This window comes from Poecilia reticulata, chromosome 13 (assembly GCF_904066995.2).
Source record: "Poecilia reticulata chromosome 13, P_reticulata-male-v2, whole genome shotgun sequence".
Taxonomy (NCBI): domain Eukaryota; kingdom Metazoa; phylum Chordata; class Actinopteri; order Cyprinodontiformes; family Poeciliidae; genus Poecilia; species Poecilia reticulata.
In genome coordinates, this window is record NC_088842.1 from 13,957,985 (window position 1) to 13,977,544 (window position 19,560).

General features: G+C 37.0%; 2 protein-coding genes across 6 annotated transcripts in view; both read left to right on the plus strand.

Moving 5' to 3' along the window:
• Positions 1-9,350, plus strand: part of elna (elastin a) — a 54,213-nt gene extending 44,863 nt beyond the window's left edge. The window contains exons 18-32 of one of the 5 annotated variants that reach the window (XM_081615105.1): positions 118-150; positions 934-1,080; positions 2,556-2,663; positions 2,741-2,806; positions 2,925-2,957; positions 3,055-3,129; positions 3,221-3,259; positions 3,563-3,688; positions 3,818-3,919; positions 4,219-4,332; positions 5,373-5,528; positions 5,677-5,823; positions 6,670-6,744; positions 6,833-6,868; positions 7,125-9,350. In XM_081615105.1, coding sequence (XP_081471231.1) covers positions 118-150; positions 934-1,080; positions 2,556-2,663; positions 2,741-2,806; positions 2,925-2,957; positions 3,055-3,129; positions 3,221-3,259; positions 3,563-3,688; positions 3,818-3,919; positions 4,219-4,332; positions 5,373-5,528; positions 5,677-5,823; positions 6,670-6,744; positions 6,833-6,868; positions 7,125-7,198 — 1,331 coding nt within the window. In that variant the 3' untranslated portion in view covers positions 7,199-9,350. Of the gene's footprint in view, positions 1-117; positions 151-921; positions 1,081-2,555; positions 2,664-2,740; positions 2,807-2,924; positions 2,958-3,054; positions 3,130-3,220; positions 3,260-3,562; positions 3,689-3,817; positions 3,920-4,218; positions 4,333-5,372; positions 5,529-5,676; positions 5,824-6,669; positions 6,745-6,832; positions 6,869-7,124 lie in introns of all 5 variants that reach the window. The other 4 variants (XM_081615106.1, XM_081615107.1, XM_081615103.1 and 1 more) reach the window with 4 other exon arrangements.
• LOC145554625 (uncharacterized) lies at positions 8,485-19,458 on the plus strand. Its single transcript, XM_081614802.1, has 14 exons — positions 8,485-8,488; positions 9,749-9,778; positions 9,856-9,891; positions 11,965-12,000; positions 12,083-12,154; positions 12,310-12,357; positions 13,604-13,648; positions 14,101-14,139; positions 14,254-14,343; positions 14,526-14,564; positions 15,813-15,860; positions 17,181-17,216; positions 17,536-17,613; positions 18,147-19,458. The coding sequence occupies exons 1-14, from the start codon at positions 8,485-8,487 to the stop codon at positions 18,191-18,193; spliced, it is 648 nt and encodes a 215-aa protein (XP_081470928.1). The 3' UTR covers positions 18,194-19,458.
• Positions 19,459-19,560: the final 102 nt, after the last annotated feature.

The following is a 19,560-nucleotide window of genomic DNA, read 5'->3' on the forward strand; positions in this document are numbered from 1 at the left end:
AGTCTGTATTCTGCTAAATTAAGCTAGTAATGAATTATTTGGCTACCTGGAGTCAGAGTTTGTAGCAATGTAAACTTAAGTTTACACTTCACTCATCTCCACATGTCTTTTTCACAGGATATGGACCTGGGTCCAAGGCTGCTAAATATGGTGAGAACTCTCAACTGTCTTTCTTATTTGGTAAATTAAAACGAATGAAAATTCTACCTCTTTGTTTTATTGACAACATGTAATTAATTATATTGGCAAAAATATAGTTTACTAATCAAATATTGTGTCATGCACAGTGAATTTTAAAAATGTCATGCTGAAATTAGGTTTTTCCACTACTGTTTCCTGTACCAAAGACCAAGGATAATTATCAAAGCTGTAGGAAATGATAAACATGCCGAGTATGGAGGAACATTTAATGTACCAATTGTTATCGGTCCTCTCCTGTCAGTCAAATTTCTTGATAATCAATAGAGGAAGAAAATTTATTTCACTTTATAGGGAGCTATCTTACTATCTAATTTACATATACATACATAGTTTACACATAATATAAATTATTTTACCTAACTTAATTTTAGGACAAGTTGGTAGATATTAGCTGGAAGTAGAAGATTTATACAAGGCATGCCGACATTCAGCCATTCTACGAAAGACCAGACAAGAATGAATTCATTTCTAAAAGCTTCCTAAGTTCTAAACTTGCAAACCAAGATAAATATGTCTAAATACACAGTTTCTAGTAACAGCATCTGGATCATTAATATTATAATAATATGATTTAATAATGTTAGGAGCACAATCAGTAAAATGAAATGTTCTTCTGAGTTCACTTTTATGTTAAAACTAAGAATTTCTGCAAATCATTTTTGCAGAAACTATGAAAAGTCTAAATAAAGTCATAATTCAGAGTGTCCATATTGCTACAAGGAGTACCGGGAGGAGTACCAGGAGGAGTACCGGGAGGAGTACCAGGAGGAGTACCGGGAGGAGTACCAGGAGGAGTACCAGGAGGAGTACCTGGAGGTGCACCAATTGGAGTACCAGGGGGAGGTGGATACCTCCAACCAGGAAAAGCTGCCAAATATGGTAATTTGTTATAATATAGTAATTTAAAATCTCGTGCTTCAGGAGATTGAGGTATTGAAGGAGGATGAATTTAGGTCTCTGAGGTCAAACATCCAAGGCAACAATCGGTACAAATGTGAAATATCTTGGATCTGAATCCCAGCTGGAATACTCTGGGTGTGTTCGCTCATTCATCTTTGGAGGCACCAACATCCGGTTCTAATTATTTACTCAAGAATATCTACAATCAGTTTTCATGGTTTTGCTTCAATTTCAGAGCTACATATTGCCCACAAATTTATTTATTGCAAATGAAATATAAATCTATAACATCTGTTGAACTGAAATGCTTGCAGCCTGTATTCCTTTGCTGATTAAAGATCAGGTCTGAAACAGTTCTGAGCTAATTCTCTTCAGTTTTAGGAAATGCTTTACTTGATTTTGTTTTTTCACTTTTGTTAAATATGAAGCAGCGTTCTTTAATCACGGAAAGTATGTTGCTTTCACCAGAAAATGGCTCTGTGAACATTTTGTTTTCAGAAAAAAAATCAAACTGTTGATTTGTCCATGCCTCATTCTCAACCTGACGGCTTTGTTTTTATTCTAAAGTTTGAAGATGGCCCGTTTTACTCGGCTCTGAAAACAACTGAATGTTGTGGGTTCACTGCACCAGAAAAAGGCCTAATCAAAGCCCACACCGGATCCTGTAATAAATGTTAGTTTTGATTGGACTGTTCAACCAATGAAAATAATATTTTTAGACATTTGTTAATATTTTAAACATCCTCCTCCAATTGGGTTTGAAAAAATTTAAAGCAGAGTTAGCATTTTGACCACATAATTCATATATTTCAATATCTGTCTCTTTGTGCAACTGAAAAAGTGCGAACATATAAATGTCTGAGTTTAGTTCTATGTACATCTTGAATGCAATGTCTGCTTCTTTCACATCTTACTTTACAATAATTATAGTTGCTTAATTTTACCTTTCAACTAATCATTTTTATATGCAGTTAAAAAGTTTTCAAAGAGTTAATGGGGTTATTTTTACAGGCCCATTCTTAGCTAAGAGTGAACATGACTTCCTACAGCCATTAGTGAATATATCATCCTAATACTGTTGACACTTTTAAAAAATTATTTTAAAATTTTGGTTTAAAAACCTTTGAAAACCTTTGATAGACTTCTGTTCTTTTGAGATATACAGTAAGAGCTAGATGTTTTCTGATTTCAGAAGTTTTTTAATCTACTTTTTTCAAAATAAACAAAGCTGCTTCCTTCAGGTTTCATCCCAGTGGTTGTGTAAATTCAATAACATGACTCCCTTATCCTGCTGAGCTGTATGAGTGAGAATATATATGTGTGTGTGAGAAGGGGTGGATGAGAAACAGATTCCTGTTAAAATCCACAACATGTGCAGATAATTTATAATTCACTTTGATGGCACATTTTTAATTATGGTGATCAGTTGGGTTGATAAATAAATTTGTGTGCAGGACTAGGCGGAGTTGGGGGAACGGGAGGAGTCGGAGGAACGGGAGTGGGAGGAATAGGAGGAGTGGGAGGTGGAGGATACTCTCCTGCATCCAAGGCTGCTAAGTACGGTAAGTGAAATAAAATAAGTTCAAATTATGACTGTAAAAATTCAGTTTTTTAATTGTTTCTATTATGTTTTTTTTAGGCGTGGTACCAAGAGTTGGTGGAGGAGTCGGTGGTGCAGGAACACAGTTTATACCTGGATATGGATGTAAACTAACTTATTTGTGATTTCCCTTAGCTGTAAAGCAAATATTTTAATTTGTTAGAAGTTAGAGAAACTCAGCTCATCTTTTAATTCAACCACGTTTGTCCTGTTTCTGGTGCAGCTTTGACAGCTGGTGCCAAACCTCCAAAATACGGTGAGATCAAAGTTTCATCAAATCTCACATTGTGTTTAGAAATGCTATTTGGGTAAAAAAATATGAAACTGAATCTTTCATCTGTTCTGATTCACAGCTCCTCAAACAGGCCTTGGAGGAGTAGGAGTCCCTGGTGGAGCAGGACAGGTGCTACCCGGCGGTGGCTATGGTGGTATGTTAGAGATCAAGCTTAAATAAATAAAAACATAATGTGACACTTCGTGTTATAAAACCTATCCTAATAAACTCAAACACCTCTGCAGGTTATGGAGGTGGTGCAGGGGTCAAACCTCCAAAGTATGGTAAGACATTCTGATTTTTTTTATAGGTTTAGATGACTATTTTAAAAAAATACTAGATTGATCCATGTTTTTCCATAATTTGGTGCTGTTTAAGGTTAGAACCAAAAGCAGTGAAAAAGGTTAAAATATAGCGAGACAATCAGTAACAAAAAAAGATAACCTGGAACTGCTGCTAAAAGAAGCAGAATAGTTTATTTTCATATATAAAAGAAGACTTTAAAATATGGATGCCGGGCATTAATGCAGCTTGTTTGGTTTTGTTAGTGAAATCTTCAAACCTCAGTCTCTATTCACCTCAAACAGGAGTTCCAGGAGGAGTTGGAACGGGATTTGGATATGCAGGACTGGGAGGAACAGGAGGAGCAGGAGGAGGGCCTTTTGTCCCAGCAGGGGGACAGTACTCTGCAGCAGCAAAAGCTGCCAAATATGGTAGAAATAATGAGCACACATGGAAATTTTAAATGAAATAAAACCAATTTTCACCTAACCCTAAATGCTTATATTTTCCGCTCATGACTGTAACCTCGTGATGCAGTACAGCTTGTTTCCATGAACTAGGAGTTGCAACAGGAGGTGCTGGAACAGGAGTGGGAACAGGAGGAACATTAGGAGCCCAGGGAGCCGGACAATATTCTGCAGCAGCCAAAGCAGCGAAATACGGTAAATACAGTCGACATATAAGGTACTGCCTCCTAAAAATATTATTTTTTTGTACATATCACTGTTTTTTGAGGTATGTATAGTTTTTCACCAAAGATTGTTTTTCAATATTTCTAATTGCATCAACCTGTAAAAGGCACTGCTAGATAACGTCTGAGTTTAACTTCAGCAATCATTATAGTTCTTTGTAGTAGTTATACTTGTTAAACTTTACAGATTTTGTCATTTAAGGGAAGTTTTAGTTCACTTATAGTACCTGCTCATAATTAATCCTGCTGTTATTTGCTCCTCTGAATCAGGAGTCGCAGGTGGTGCTGGGACAGGACTGGGAACGGGTGGACTGGGAACAGGACTGGGAACAGGAGTACAAGGAGGTGGACAGTACTCTGCTGCTGCAAAAGCTGCTAAATACGGTACAAATAATGATCAATCGCATGATCAATCTCAAGAAGATGGTTGTTATCAAATTGAATGTTTCTTGGGGCACTTATGGCATTGTGGAAGTTTTCCAGTCTGGCTGCAATGAAGTGGTACTGTTAAGAGTTTTTAATGATATTTGTTTAGCAAATTACTCGGAGATCTCTGATTTTTGTACTTTTAAATCTCACTGCAGTATTTGACACTGAGGACCATTGTATTTCTATCCCTCAATAGAAACACTGGATAGACTTTGTTCCCATTTGAGTGACGGGAACAAAGTTTGATTTTTACTCTCCACCTCGGCCCCTTCTTCCTTGCAGACTTCTGCACGGCTCAACTATTGGTCCTCCTCTTTTCTTTCAAATTTTTTTTATATACCTGCTCTATTTTTAGAAAACATGACATTTCTTATTTCAGAGACCAAAGAGTTCAGAGTTTGACTTCACATTAACACCTCCCCAAACAAGCTGCACCCTCTAGGCAACCGAACTAGAGTTGGATTAAAACAGACTAAATGGTGTGAATACACCCTGAGATTCAAACAGCACAATTTTTATGCAATTATCCAGTCTGACAATAAGGCTGAAAAATGAATCATAAGCATTTCATATCAGTTGATATTAATAATTATTGATCCACTTTTTGTTTTAATAAATATCTTAAATTCTGTCGAACTGGTGACCTTATCTTTCCCACTTTAGCCACAATTTCTAATCAAGCTGTTGTACCCATTTTCTCTCTTCTCTAAACACCATTGTTTTTTTTATTATTTTTAAGCAGCTGTGAATTGCTGCTGTGCAGGTTGTTGCTAGGTAACCAAGGAGTGAGTAAGTGAACCTGGCTTAGCTGACTAAGAAGTTGAGCAGCTAAAGCTTTTCCTCTGCCTACATCCCCCAGAATGCTGTGGGGTTCTGAACATATCTATTGATATTGATCATGTGTTGTTATTGATCTATAGGGCAGTCCTATATCCAGTTACACATTTGTTACTTAAATGCAGAGAAAATAAGGTGGAAACCTGCTTATGTTACAGGTGGTGCTGGGACAGGACTGGTACCAGGAGTAGGAGGAGCAGGACTGGTACCAGGAGGAACAGGACTGGTACCAGGAGGAGGAGGACTGGTACCAGGAGTAGGAGGAGTACCAGGAGGTGGACAATACTCTGCTGCTGCAAAAGCTGCTAAATATGGTACGACTAGTAAAGCAACTCTTTTTAAAGCAACTCTAACTGAATGCAGTTATCAGTATACGTCTGTTTTCATTTTATCTAGTTACAGATTTACTAATTAAATTCCTGTAAAATTAGTTGACTACCTATTTGTATTTTGAATCTGGAGTTACAGGTGGTGCTGGAACAGGACTGGTACCAGGAGGAGTAGGAGGAACAGGACTGGTACCAGGAGGAGTAGGAGGAACAGGACTGGTACCGGGAGGAGTAGGAGGAACAGGACTGGTACCGGGAGGAGTAGGAGGAGCACAAGGAGGTGAGCAATGCCTGCAGCTGCAAAAACTGCTTAATGTGGTACAACTAGTATGTGCAAAACTGCAAATACTGAAAAGTTTGGGATATTTCTATACGAGTAAGGCAAATATGACTGACTGCAGTAATTAGTACGCATTTGTTTTCATTTTATCCAGTTACAGATTTACTATTTAAATTCCTATAAAATTAGTCGCCTATTTGTAGTTTTGAATTAGGAGTTAAAGATGGGACTGGTATTAGCTAGTGTGCTAATAAGCTTTAGCACAAGAATATCTACAATCAGTTTTCATAGTTTTGCTTCAATCTTGGAGCCAAATATTGCCCACTAATTTATTTATTGCAAATGAAATATAAATCTGTAACATCTGTTGAACTGAAATGCATGCAGCCTGTATTCCTCTGCTGATTAAAGATCAGGTCTCCTGAGGAGGAGCCGTCAATTGGGACTAATTGACCAATGAGAAACTTACTTGGGCAAACATGACGGCTACATCATGTTAGATAGTCACTGAAAACGGATCCAGCTATTTTTTTATTTATTTTTTGGAATATGGATTCAGAGATAGTTCTTTAAGTGTACAAAAATTCAAAAAGTTATCCTTTTAGCCATAATAATGGCATTACTCTAGCTGATTTCATATTACTGTTAAGCTATAAGAAGTTGTTTGACGTGCCATGATAAAACGCATGCAAAGTAGATTTAAGTTCACAGCTGAGGAAGGCAGGCTTCACTATAAGGGAGACCTGATTGTAGCTGAAATTCAGAACTAATAAAACGACACAGAATCTCACTTACACAGAATTAAGGAAGTGTCGTTTTTGGTGGCCTTTGTGCTCCGTGCATCAGGTGTCGGACCTGGTGCGACTCCGGACACGTCCGTCGGCGGCACTGCAAATGGCTCTGTACCGGCTGTGAAACCAGGTGATACTTTAAATCCAGTTTCTATCATCACTGAAAGGCGAAGTTCAAACATCATGGAATTGGAGATGATGCTTTCGTGCTTTTACAGGGAAGGAAGTAGGTGTTGGCGGAACGCCTCAGCCAGGTAGATCAAGTACTAAAACTCTGCCATGAGCATTAGCTGCACAAACTTGCACACGTAAGCTTCAGTAAATGCTGTATCCCATGACCCCTGCACATAAAACTCACACATTGTTTATACTCCTAATGCTGGCAGCTAATGACCTCCTCCAGCTCACAGGCTCCAGCTGTGGCAGTGTTAGGATCCACTTCACAGTTTCTACCTTTTCTGGCCTCTCTCATGCACTGGATGAAACTGGAACTTGTTGTCTTTTTGGCAGGGCCAACTCCTATCGCTGCACTTAATAAGGCCCCAGAGGTCCCACAGCCCAGTAAGACCTGCTGCTTGCCTTAAGCCTCTCACCAAACTGTGCAATGTGGCTTATTTGTTTTTTCAGTAGATGTTGAATGTCTCATCCATGTCAGTATTTGTGAATGGAAATGTTTCACAGATGAGCACCACTCTCTTCCTGCGCTGACAGCATGTATGGGAATGTTTTTAATGGGTTACAGATATTTATAGTCTTTATTTAATTTATTTAGTGTCTGACTTGAAGTCAGAACAAATATTTTCTGTTATAGGTCACTAAGATTATTTTAAGAATTATGCCAGAATAAGAGAAAAGTTTACCTTATTAAAGATAAAGAAGTCCAGTTTCAAGCTCCCTTTCAACTCCCCCACTCAGCTCCTTCAGACTAGCCAGTAGCAATTAGCAAACACCTGGTGGAACTGCACTTTACCTGAGCTCAAAATAGAAGCTATTTCTCAGTGTAACACTGGTAAAAACGTTGTTTAAGGGTTAATAGAGGAGCCATGTTGTGATGACTTCCTGAAGGCGGAGTTTCATGAAGAGCAGGAGTTTTTAAAGAGACAGAGCCCCAATTTCAAGTCGTTAAATTACAAAGTTATATTTCTATTAAATCATATTTGATATATGCAGCATTTTTATAAGTAAATGTATATTCTGATTCAGTGTCAGACATAGGGGAAAAAGAAAATTGTTTGTTTTATACAGAGTTTGTAAAAATCTTTGTTCAGCTGCTTATGGCCATAGCTTAGTGTAAAATTTGTCTGCGTTGAATTGAATGCTTTCAAACTAACTTGTAAAAAGCCGGAAATTTCCTTTTTATTGCATGTTTATTGTATTAACTTGTGTTTGTGTAACAGTTTTAATGTCTTACTTTAGTCAACTCTAAACAGAAACAGAATGCAGGTTTTAGAATCAGTGGCATTTAACTTGTCTAATAATAATAATAATAATAACTATTATTATAATAATTAAATTAAAAATAATTATAGACAATCATTTAAAAAAAACATTTTATTTACAAGACCCACCGTACTTATACTTTACTTGGTTGACCTAAATAAAAGTCCTACAATAAATCATTTTATTTCAGATGCATAATCCCACATTAAGATTTTTAGAATAATTTAACCATGAATTTAAGTTTATTCATTTAGCGCTAAGAAATAAATAAATCCAGTGTTAAAAGTTCCTGTTAAAGAGGAGCATCAACATTGACAGCCCTAAGAATTAAACAATAAAATTAAGTTATCATCTATTTTTTTTAATTAAATTTAAGTATTGTTTATTCACACAGATATATGCGCTCAAATCAGTCTCAAAACTTGCGCAGATGGGTCACTGGTGATTAATTTGGTGAGATGAATAATAGAACAAAAGAAACAGGAAGAAACCTCAGAATTATATTACCATTCGTAGACAAAAGAAGCAGCAAAGCATCATGTCACATGAACTATTAAAACACTAAACTGCTTTGACCAAATGAAGAACATTCAAATTGATAAATACAAAAATCACCAAAAGCAGGAGAAATGATTACGTTCATCTGTCCCACTTATCCTAGTTATACCACTTCATTTGAAGACGTTCTGCAGACTTTCTGTTTTACAGTTTTATTCAGTCACTTTGATGCATTTCTAACATCATTACTGATATATCATACTATATATCAATAGTATGATAATAAATGCTGATATTTAATTATCAGGGTACAAGATGTAGTAATAAGGAGGAGGGAGACTCATGTGTTTACTCTGTTACATCTTAACGGTCTGTTTGTGTCTGCACTTTTTTTTTAATAACTTCTTTTCACTCTTTCTCACTAACATTTCACTTTGCTTCACTGGTTCGCTTTCAAAGTTCAAACATGTTTCATTTTTAACCTCACAAAGAGGATTGTGTTCCCTTAATTTCATTTTGTTTGTCTACAGCTGTGTTAATGTGCTCTGACACTTTGGTTATTTCGCCTCTGTGTTCAAGTTCAGATGAATTCATTAATTTAAACCTAAAGTTTTAACTGAGACACTCTTTATGCACTGTAAATCCTCCTACAACATGAAAGTAATTGAAGCAGAACTTGTACATTATTTACTCCAATCTGGTAAATGAATAGACGAAGAAGGCGTAACATTTTAAAAAGTGTGTTTTGATTAACTTTGTTCTTCTTTCTTTTTGCTCCATCTTGTGGTGGCTTCACGAAAACAGGCGGTAGGTTAAGTATATTTATTTCAATTTTTCACTTTCTTATATGACACCACCTTTAAAAGTAAAGTTTTAAACTTTAGCAGTCTCAGGTGGAATCATACAGCCTAGCGGTAAGTGCTTTTGAATGACTTAGAATACTTTGTATGGCTGCAAGAGTATTAGATGCTTTAAATGTGCAAAAAAGTTTGTATTAAATTAATAAACATTCCAGAACTGTTTTACTTTGAGGCAAACATTTTATTTTGTAAACTGTCTGGTTGTGTATTTCTGTTACAGGGTGTGTGTGTGTATGTGTTTCTAATTCACCATATATTTATTTTTAACATAAAGGCATTGCTTTAACCTGACATTAGTTACATATTGATCTATTTCAACCTTGTTTTTTCTTTTAGTTGGCACAACTGGTGGACAAGTTCAACCCGGCAAGTTGAGAAGTGATATTAAATCTATGACCACCAGGGGGAGACAAAGACAGCGTTGTAACTCTGTTGTTTTTCAGGTGCTGGAGTCAAACCACCAAAGCCATATGTACCAGGTAAATATGAGCTCTGCAGTTTTACTGTGGTCCACCTGGGTTATGATTATAAAATAGAAGCAATGTAACTCCCCTCCGGGTTTGTTAATTCACGTTATGTAGAACCAAACAATATCCACTAATCTTTTATCCGTTGATAATGAGCCAGCAGAAATATACACTGACTGTTGCAGTGTTCATGTTAAAACTTTAGCTTGATATCATTTCACAGTATCAAAACATTCTTATCAGATGATCAATACGCACTTTTAGCTAGCCCTCTTTCACATGCAGGGTGCATTACTCTGAGCAAGCAGCTTCTGTCTAGACAACAAATGACCCAAACTGAATCAATAAAAGCAGTTTGTGTAAAAGGAAAAGCTGCATCAGGTCTTTTTCAGCCCAATCAGACCTCCACCGGACTCAACACTCGTTAGATTTTTATTGCACCTGCGGCTTTACACTTTTGGAAAGGTTTTGCCTTTTTGCTGTATTGTCTTTGTGAAATAGTTTGAATGCTAGTGTAACAATAAAAGAACAGTATCAAACTAGAACATTTCAGAAAAAATGTAAACTGGGCCTGCCAAAGTGTGCTCATCGGTTTTGACCCAGCGTTCTGATGCTAAAAATTAACATCAATGCTAAAGTAAGCTACAATGTACTCGATAGCATGTGGAGAGTCACAAGCATGTTGAGTAACATGGACTTACTGTGACGGTTCGTTACCAGACAAAAAATGCTCATCTCTTAACACCAAATTAATTATTTTTTTATGAAACATAATGTCTTCTGAAATACTGCTTATCTGCTTAGACACAACAAATTAAGAGTTGGTTAATTTTCCAAAAGTAAAATTCAGATGTTTACTTCATGGCACTTGGTTACCAGGAAACTCGCTCATCTCTTAGCAACAGATTAACAACAAATATTGTTATTGATCAAAATCCACAAGATTTCTTCTACTCTTTTGAAATACTACTTGTCTTATACTACTGAAGAATTGTGCAGTTAGTGAGTTTTTCAGAAAAGTGAAAATGTTTTTTTTTTCTGTCATTGTTGGTGAAAATATTATAAAGCAGACATTCACCGTAAAAATCTGATTTATACCTCGTGGCAGTTCGTTATTAGAAAAAACCTCTCATCTCTAAACACCAAATCAATGACAAGTAATATTGTTTATAAAACATTAAGTTCTTTTAAAATACTGCTTATCTGCTTAGACACAAAAAAATTTACAGCTGGAAAATTTAGCAAAAGTAAAAATCAGATGTTTTACTTTGGCACTTGGTTACCAGAAAACATGCTCGTCTCTTAGCAACAGATTAACAACAAATATTGTTATTGTTCAAAAAACATAAGATTTCCTCAGCTCTTGAAATACTACTGATCTTAATAAGAATTCTGCAGCTGGTGATTTTTTCAGAGAAGTGAGAATGTTTTTTTGTTTGTTTTTTTGTCATTGTTTGTGAAAATATCATAAAACAGACATTCAACGCAAATGTAAAAATCCGATTTATCCTTTGTGGCAGTTCGTTACCAGAAAACGTGCTCGTCTCTTAGCAACAGATTGACAACAAATATTGTTATTGTTCAAAAAACAAGATTTCTTCTGCTCTTTTGAAATACTATTTATCTTACACTACTTACTGCTTAACAAAAATTGTGCATTTGGTGAATTTTTCAGACAAGTGAAAGTATTTTTTTTTTGTTTTTTTTTTTGTCATAGGTGGTGAACACATAAAACAGACCTATAAAAAATAAATGAATAAATAAAAATCATCATATTGTGAAATAAAGTGAATAAATAGAATGAAGCAAAAATAGTAAAGAATGTTAAAAATAAAAAGCAAAATTGACATAATTTAAATATAACTTTACAAATAACGATGACAAAATATTTGTGTTCATTTTTAAGCTTTGAAAATAAAAACATTAGACTGATATTAATTTAATAGTGTTGTTTATATTTGTTTTCATATAAATGTAATGAACTGAATGAAGAGTGCAGGGCTTTGTTTGTAAATTAAATTAAGCCAATAATGAACGTGTTCAGTTTGAGGCCTGCTCTCAGGTCTTCACTGTTGTTCTCTGCAGTTCCAGGTGCAGGTGGATACGGGTATCCGTATGGAGGTATGTTTCCTAATGTTTCTTGTTAGACGCTCATCGACGTGATGGAAATGATAGCGTATTATATCTGTAACCTTTGTGTCAGTTCCTTACGGTACCGGTACCAGCATCGGCGCCGTGCCTGGGCAGGGAGCAGGAACAGGAGTGAAATATCCAGGTAAAGATATTTCTTTTTCACTTCAGACAATCGATCAAACTGGAGGTGTGAGAGGTTTTCACGTTTCTCATGCAATGACCAAGTCGTGATAATTCATAAAGCACATTTGCCTTGCTGTGCTGTGGCCTCATGCGTCTCTGTGGTGTGTTTTGCAGTTGCAGGAGGCAGAGTAGGAATCCCTCTGGCTGCAGGAGGCTACCAAAGTCAGTGCTCGTCTATAAACTCTATGGTTTATGAAAAACATGGTTTATGAGAAATAATGTTATTTAACATACCCATATTATATCTGTAACCTTTGTGGATACACGGGTAACCAGGAGGTCACAAATGCCTTGTAAAAAAAAACAAAAAAAAAACATTCAACATTTTCTGTTATTTTGTTTCTCTATCTGACCAAACTGTTCTTGTTTTAGGACGCCAGAGTAATGTGAATTCAAAAGTGTGCACATTAAGATCAGAGTGCATTTAAGTCTTTTAGGAAAGGTCAGATGATGGGTCATGGACTTTTATGTTTCTGGTAATTTATTCTCAACATTTGAGTTAAATGGAGTCACACCTGTGGATGTATTTCAAGTGTAAAACCTCAAACACGCTCATTCCTGGTGTGACACCATTGAAAAATGAAAAGGAATTCGTCAAGAAGTCAGAGATGATTGTGGACATTTACAAGTCTGTTTCATCCTGGGGAACAATCTTCAGATGCCTGAAGGTGTCACATGGCAATATCCAGACATGATACCATTCAGGGGGGAGACAGGTTCTGTGTTCGCCAGATTACACCAGTTGCACCAGTGTTTGGTGCAAAATATTGAGCATCTGACTAAGAGGAAATGCTAAAATTACTCTAAAAGCAATATCAAAAGTCAGAAAATAATCTGGAAGTAAACTGAGGAACAAATACCTTAGTTTATGGAGATATTTCTTGTCTGATGAAGCTAAAATAAAAGTTTTTGGTCGTAATGACTGTTGTTACAGTCGTAGACGTCCTGCATGTTTTGTAGCAGGAGAAACTAGGTAAATGTATTTTTATACAGACTACGTAAACAACTGGTTTCAACTGAATATGACAAAGACTTCATGCTTCTTCAACATTTGGGTGGTTTAGCATCACACGGTCAAGATTAAAAACAGTGTTGATATAAAAGGAAAGGAGCATGAAAAGCTAAATAACACACAGTTTTCCCCTGACAACACAATGGTCCGGCCCAGCGCTCAGGGTGACAGTTGGTCAGGACGTGCCGTCACATCGCACTTCCTGTGCAGGAAATTGGCCAAACCCTGATAAGTGACGAATGAGGAACTGCTTTGATGGTGTTTCAGAGCAGAAAGTATTTACAGCTTGTCTTGTCCTTCTGCATTTGTTTCTGCATTGGTTGCGTGTCTTTGATAGCCTATAAAACAGTAATTTCTCATCTCTCCTGAACCCCGTCTGTCTTTGTTTCTGCGCAGTTGGACAGGCGGGAGCTGGTGGTGGAGTCAAACCACCCAAACCAGGTAAAATACCAGCTCTCGCTCCGTCACAGCAAACCCTAACTTATCCTGGTTCCCCCTTTAAACTACAATGAGATATTTTTGCTCATATGATCCCAACACAAGAAGAAGAAGAAGAAGTAAGACGTCCAGTTATTTACCTTATAAAGCCTGCAGAATCCAGCTCTACCAAAAACAGCAATCCCAGTAGGGTTGCTGCACCATTAAGAGTTAGCAAATTTTTGGTAATACTGAAGATAACATCGCAGTTAGGTTTTTTTTTTATTCCCTCAAGAAAACAAGCTGTGGTGGAGCCCTTCCCAGAAAACAGCTCAAATCTGTTTTGAGGAATTCCTATATGACCTGAGATGAACTGTGTCGTCTTGCCAGAATGAATAAACAAAATAATAAAAAATGAAATGTTTTGGTAACAAAAATAGCCTTAGCATTTGCTCTTTTGTGCTGTGTTTGATCAGGTTATGGTAACTTTGGAGGAGGAGGAGTATATCAGCCAGGTGAGAGTCACATTATGTTGCTCTATCTTACTTTAAAACTGTAAATACAGATAAACAAATCTTTTAATTTTAAAGTGTCCAAGCCACTAACTGTGTTTGAACCTGGAGTTGCAGGTGGTGCAGGGACCGGACTGGGACCTGGAGGAGCAGCAGTCGCACCAGGAGGTGGACAGTACTCTGCTGCTGCAAAAGCTGCTAAATATGGTACAAATAATTAACACACAGGTGCAGGGTTAAAGGAGAAATAAATGCTGAACTATTTGTTTTATAGGGCATGTGTTGAAATGTCTCTTTTATGTCATGAAAGTGTGTTGAGGTTGGTTTTTAAATGTGGGGGAGAGTTTAAAAGTGATGTTCAGTTTTTCGGTGTCCGTTCTGTTCGCTAGGTGTTCAGTCAGGAGTTGGACCAGGAGGAGTTCAAACAGGTACATGATGTTCACACTGTTATATGATGCAGCTTCTTTAACCTGCTGTTTTATACTGGAGATGCTTTCCAGAGACCTGAAAAATATTTATTTTCCTTAAACGTTTTAATTTCATATTTTTGGAATTATGTGGCAGAGAAACAGGTGGAAACAATATGCATGGTTTTCAAAATATTCTGTACCTGATTCAATACTTTATCAAACCACATTTTAGTCCAACTACAGCTGCAAGTCTTTGAGATTACTTTGGTCTAAATCTAATCTGTGCCGTTGTAGTTCAGACTGTGTGTTTAGGGGTTTGTCGGACTGGAAAGTGAAAGGTTTTTATTGCATCTAGCAGGTTTTCTTCCAGTATTTCTCTGTATTTAACTCTGTGTGATTAGCTTCCCTTTCTCCACGTTAGAAAAGTATGCCAAGAGCATGAACTGATCTGACCTGAGCACCTGTTTCCCATTTGCTGTGTCTCCTGTAGGCTTTGGGGAAAACTATAAACAGAATTTCTTCTTGGTTTCTTTTAACAATTAGTCTCTTCTCGCCACTCTGCCATAACGGCTCTGATTGGTTCCCTCTTTGCTCGGTCTGCCGGTTTAGGAGGGAGGCCTTATTTTGACAGGTTGGGAGTTTTGGTAAACTGTTTCACTCACTTCTAATTGGGTTTTATTTCGCAGTTTCAGAGTAAAATGTGATGAACACCAATGAATGTCATAAACTTAAAGTTTAGCTTGTTAAAGAAATATGGGAACAACGTATTCTTCCTCCTTCCACGTCACAATCAATCGTTACTTTATCACATAAAAACCCAATGAAATGCATTCCAGTTTGTGAGTTTAATATGACGAAACATGAAAAGGATTGAGGGCGATGTATTCTTCTGAGAGGCAAGGTCCTGTTGTTCCTCCACCGGTGATGAAGGAGTGTAATCACATAGCGGCAGCCGGCAGCACAGACTGTGTTCAAGCTCATCACGAATAGATACGTCGCTAATCTCTCTCCCAGAGGTCAAAGGCATGTTGGGCTGTGCTGCAGATGGTGCGGAAAAAAAATTTAAATTTAGGAAGCTGCCCAACTTAAGTAGGAGAGACATTTTTCAAATTCAGTAAATAAACAAAATGAGGTCAAGCTGTGCTGTATTCTGCTTGTATTTCTCTAATTGTTGCTGTTTTAATTTATTTCATTGTTGTATTTATTCATTTATTATGTTATCTGGCTGAACATAATCCCATCAGTAACTGCTTTTTAAATCTACAGGTGTGGTTCCTGGTTATAGTGGAGGATACCCTCAGCAGTACTACCCAGGTACTTAACTGCCTTCTTGTTACATTTTCTTTATGCTTATAAATCAGCGATGGATGTTATATATATATCATGTACATTTGTATTTTTGATAGAAACGACTGATTTGTCGTGCCATAAATAAGCAGAGATAATTTCGTAATCAGCTGAATATTGAGACAGACAACACAGGGGCTTGTGTTCAGTGTCGCAGTCTGAAGCTGCATTCAGGCAGACATATATTATTGAACAGCTTTAATTTTTTATGTCTGTTTCTAGATCAGGTGGATTAATGCTGATCAGCCGCTTTTCATGAAATGTGAAAAAAGCTAAAGTTATTGCATCATTCACATTTATAAATAGTTTATTTAGAATAAGCTGAAAGAGGGATGAAGCCATAAGCTTCTGAAAACTTTGCTTTTTTTCCAGTAAATTAATATTTATCTCATTTAACAAACAAAGGAAGAAGAAACCACAAGTTTAAAATATTTACTAGGGTTTATATATTAACAAGATTTGATTTATTTCTCTGCCTCTGTTTCTTGAAATTTTTACTAATCCCTAGTCCAGATTTTCCAGATTTATATTTTGACCTGTCCATGTGAGACACATTGTTGAAGTCTGCTGTATTTTGTAGTTCAGCTCCATATATAATATGAAATAAAAAGATATTTAATCTTATGACTGTATGATGTTAATGAAATTATTTTAATTTTAAATGTAGTTTTTTTGTATTCATAAAGCTTGTCCTATTCAAAACCGGCAGGATGGTTTATTTGTGTCTTATGTTTATAAAGAATTAAATGACTTTTAAAACAAAAATAAATTACAGTTTTAACTGCAAGATGTTTGCATAGTTACGTTTCATGGAGCAAGTTCTCTCTCGCTGTCCTGCTTTAAGCAAATAGTGATCGAAGTTAATGTTCACAGACATGAGCACATATTTCTAAATATAATCCAGGCGAGGAAACCACAAAATGTTTGGACACTTTGCAAAATTTGGTGTCATGAGTCTTGCAGCTCATGACTCATACCACAAATGTAATCCACTGATATTAAATTCACATAAGTTCTGCTCATATGTTGTAGCAACGAGCCAATAAAAGCATTAATTGCCTCATGCTGCACTTTGTGAACCCTCTGTCTGCGATGACTCACATCAGCACGCTGATTGCAGAAAGGTGCAATCAGCAGTGCTGATGCTCCTGATGGTGAGCTTCTGACATCGCCATGTTTCTGTTTGGTTCTGTTAGTTATTATTTGACTAATTGGGAATACTCAGAGACAGGTTAAGGCTATGATACTAAGATGTCTCTTATTTCTTGTGTTTTTGATGTTGTTTAGGTCAATATGCGCCAGCCCCACTGACCCCGCAACAAGGTACCAAAGACCAGCTTCATCACCTTGCTGCACATTTAATTACAGTCTGAGGGACCCATGATGATCCTAATCCTAATTCAGATAAACATCTTAGAGATGACGACATTTATCCAATGTGCCAATGTGTGTGTGTCAATAAATTTGTTGCTAATATTTCGTTACATGACAAGTGCAGAGCTTTAAAAAAACTGAAGGAGTGAAAACAGCACGGAGCAAACATTTGGTTTATAATATAATACTAACACACCAATTAATTTAGCATAGGAAGTGGCATAGCTATAATAAAGCAATGTTATTTGTCTCTTTTGTCATCTTGCAGCCAAGGCAGCAAAGTATGGTGCGCTGCAGGGCTTCCTTGGCGGAGGAGGCGGCGGAGGAGGCGGAGGCTTTTACAGAGGTGAGTTACAGTCTTTAAACCTCCACAATCATTAAAACCTCTTGTAAAATGTTTACAAAAGCCTTGAAATTAGAAAGGTTTGTTGTTGCCACTGCTGAATCTCACATAAAAATTAAGAAAAATCCAACTTTTCATTTGAGTTCATAATAATGATTAATATAAATAATTGTAGCCAAAGCATTTTCGGGGGTTTATACTCAGACTTTGTAAGTTGATTGGAGTGTCTACAAGGTTTTAGTTAGTAATCCAAGACTTTTTCTTTGTTCCTCCTAAAAATGGGAAAAACAAGAGAGCATGGCAGTGAGCTATAAAAAAACACTGATCATTTTGATCTTTGTGATTTCTTAATGTGGTATTTATTTTCACACTAAAGGTTGGATTTTTCTGCTTCTTCCATTGTGCAAATGTGATTATTTCAATAAGGCAATAAGAACACACACAAAAAAAACTGCAACCTTAACATGATCGATTATTGTCGAAGCCACTCCTTGGTAATGAATTAATAACTCGGCTTACTGCGGTGTTCCCTGTAGGTGGCGCTGCAGGATGCCAGGGTAAATACTGTGGGAGGAGGAAGTAGAGGGTCTCCAGATCCAGTGACCTCAAGAAACCATGGTGCTACTGCATGATCTAGAATGTACATTTTATATGCAAACAAAGCCCGATTAGACAACCTGTATAGATGTTTGTTGTTGCTTACTTGACTTCAATGTCTGTTTTTCTACAAACCCACCGACCCAGAATTTTGTACACGTTCTGTTGTGAACATACGTTATAGATAGAGCCTTTAGATAATCATGTATGTGTTCCAGTTAATCAGCTTTAACTCTTTGCACTCCGTCACAGGAGTTAGAAATGCTTTGTGTCTTCGGTGAGTGTGTGTGTGTGTGTTTTATTGTGATGATCAGGCTGACCTTTGTGTTTTAATCCCTAAAACAAGTGGACGAGTCCCACCCGTCCGAGCAGAACCCGTCGCCTCTCGGGGAGGGTTGGTTTGGTCAAAGCTCGCCCAAACGCTGATCAGATCTGTCCAATCTGCTCCCCGCTCTTCCTCCGCTGCTATTTTTAGCCGTGCCGAGTGTAAAGCGGCGGGAGCTTGCTCGGGCCAACCCATCTGCTCTCTGAGATTTTGCTGATTCTTGTCGCTGTGCAGTGAAGTCTTCTCAGCACTTTCTGATCTTCGAAGAGCAGAAAGCTGAAGGCAATCGAAACGTCTTTTGATGCTTTGCAGGGAGAGAAAAGCAGCCGGCTTTCAGTAGATGTCAGGCTGACCTGGACTTTGTGTGGTTGAATGTTGAGTGTGTAGTCTCATTTATGTTTTTTTGTTTGTTTGTTTTTTTTTGGACTCATAGCTTTATCGTTATCAGGAAAGCATAAAACAAGAACAATCTTTTTGCATTTATCCTCTGTTACTAATTATTATTACAGGCTTTGTTTAATGGGGGAGGATGTGTGTTTATGTGAGGCATAAAAATCCTCTTGATTATTTACTTGAGCTGCTTTTATCAGGCTTTACTGACCAAAGGTTTCTGAGTGCTGTTGCCGATGTGACCGCATCTCTCCATGTGTAACTATGTACTGTATTTTTGACTAATTTTGATGTTAGCTGGCGTCATTTTCTTTCACTCGGGGCTCCGTGAGAACTGTCTTTGAGCCTCGCCGGGTTGGACCATGTCAGATGTGACGTGGGATGCTCTTCATCTTTATTTAAAACTGTTTTCAGAAGGAGGAACGGTGTGGTTTTGCACTTTTTTTTAATGATCTCCACGACACATGCGACTCGATCCTAGACATCCTGGCAATGTTTTTGCTTTAACAGATAACAAAATAAATGTGTTTAAAGAAGTTGTTTTCTTTTTGTTTGCTTGCTTCTTTCTTTAAACACCAGAACGACTCAGTTGATCAAAACCATGTTAGCTTTTCCAAATTTTCTGTAGTCTAATAAAA

Excerpts from the sequence above, each read along its gene's own strand:
- LOC145554625 (XM_081614802.1), top strand. Across the intron at positions 12,358-13,603 it reads GGCTGCAGGAGGCTACCAAA|TTGGACAGGCGGGAGCTGGT; the intron begins GTCAGTGCTCGT and ends GTTTCTGCGCAG. Across the intron at positions 14,565-15,812 it reads ACCAGGAGGAGTTCAAACAG|GTGTGGTTCCTGGTTATAGT; the intron begins GTACATGATGTT and ends TTAAATCTACAG.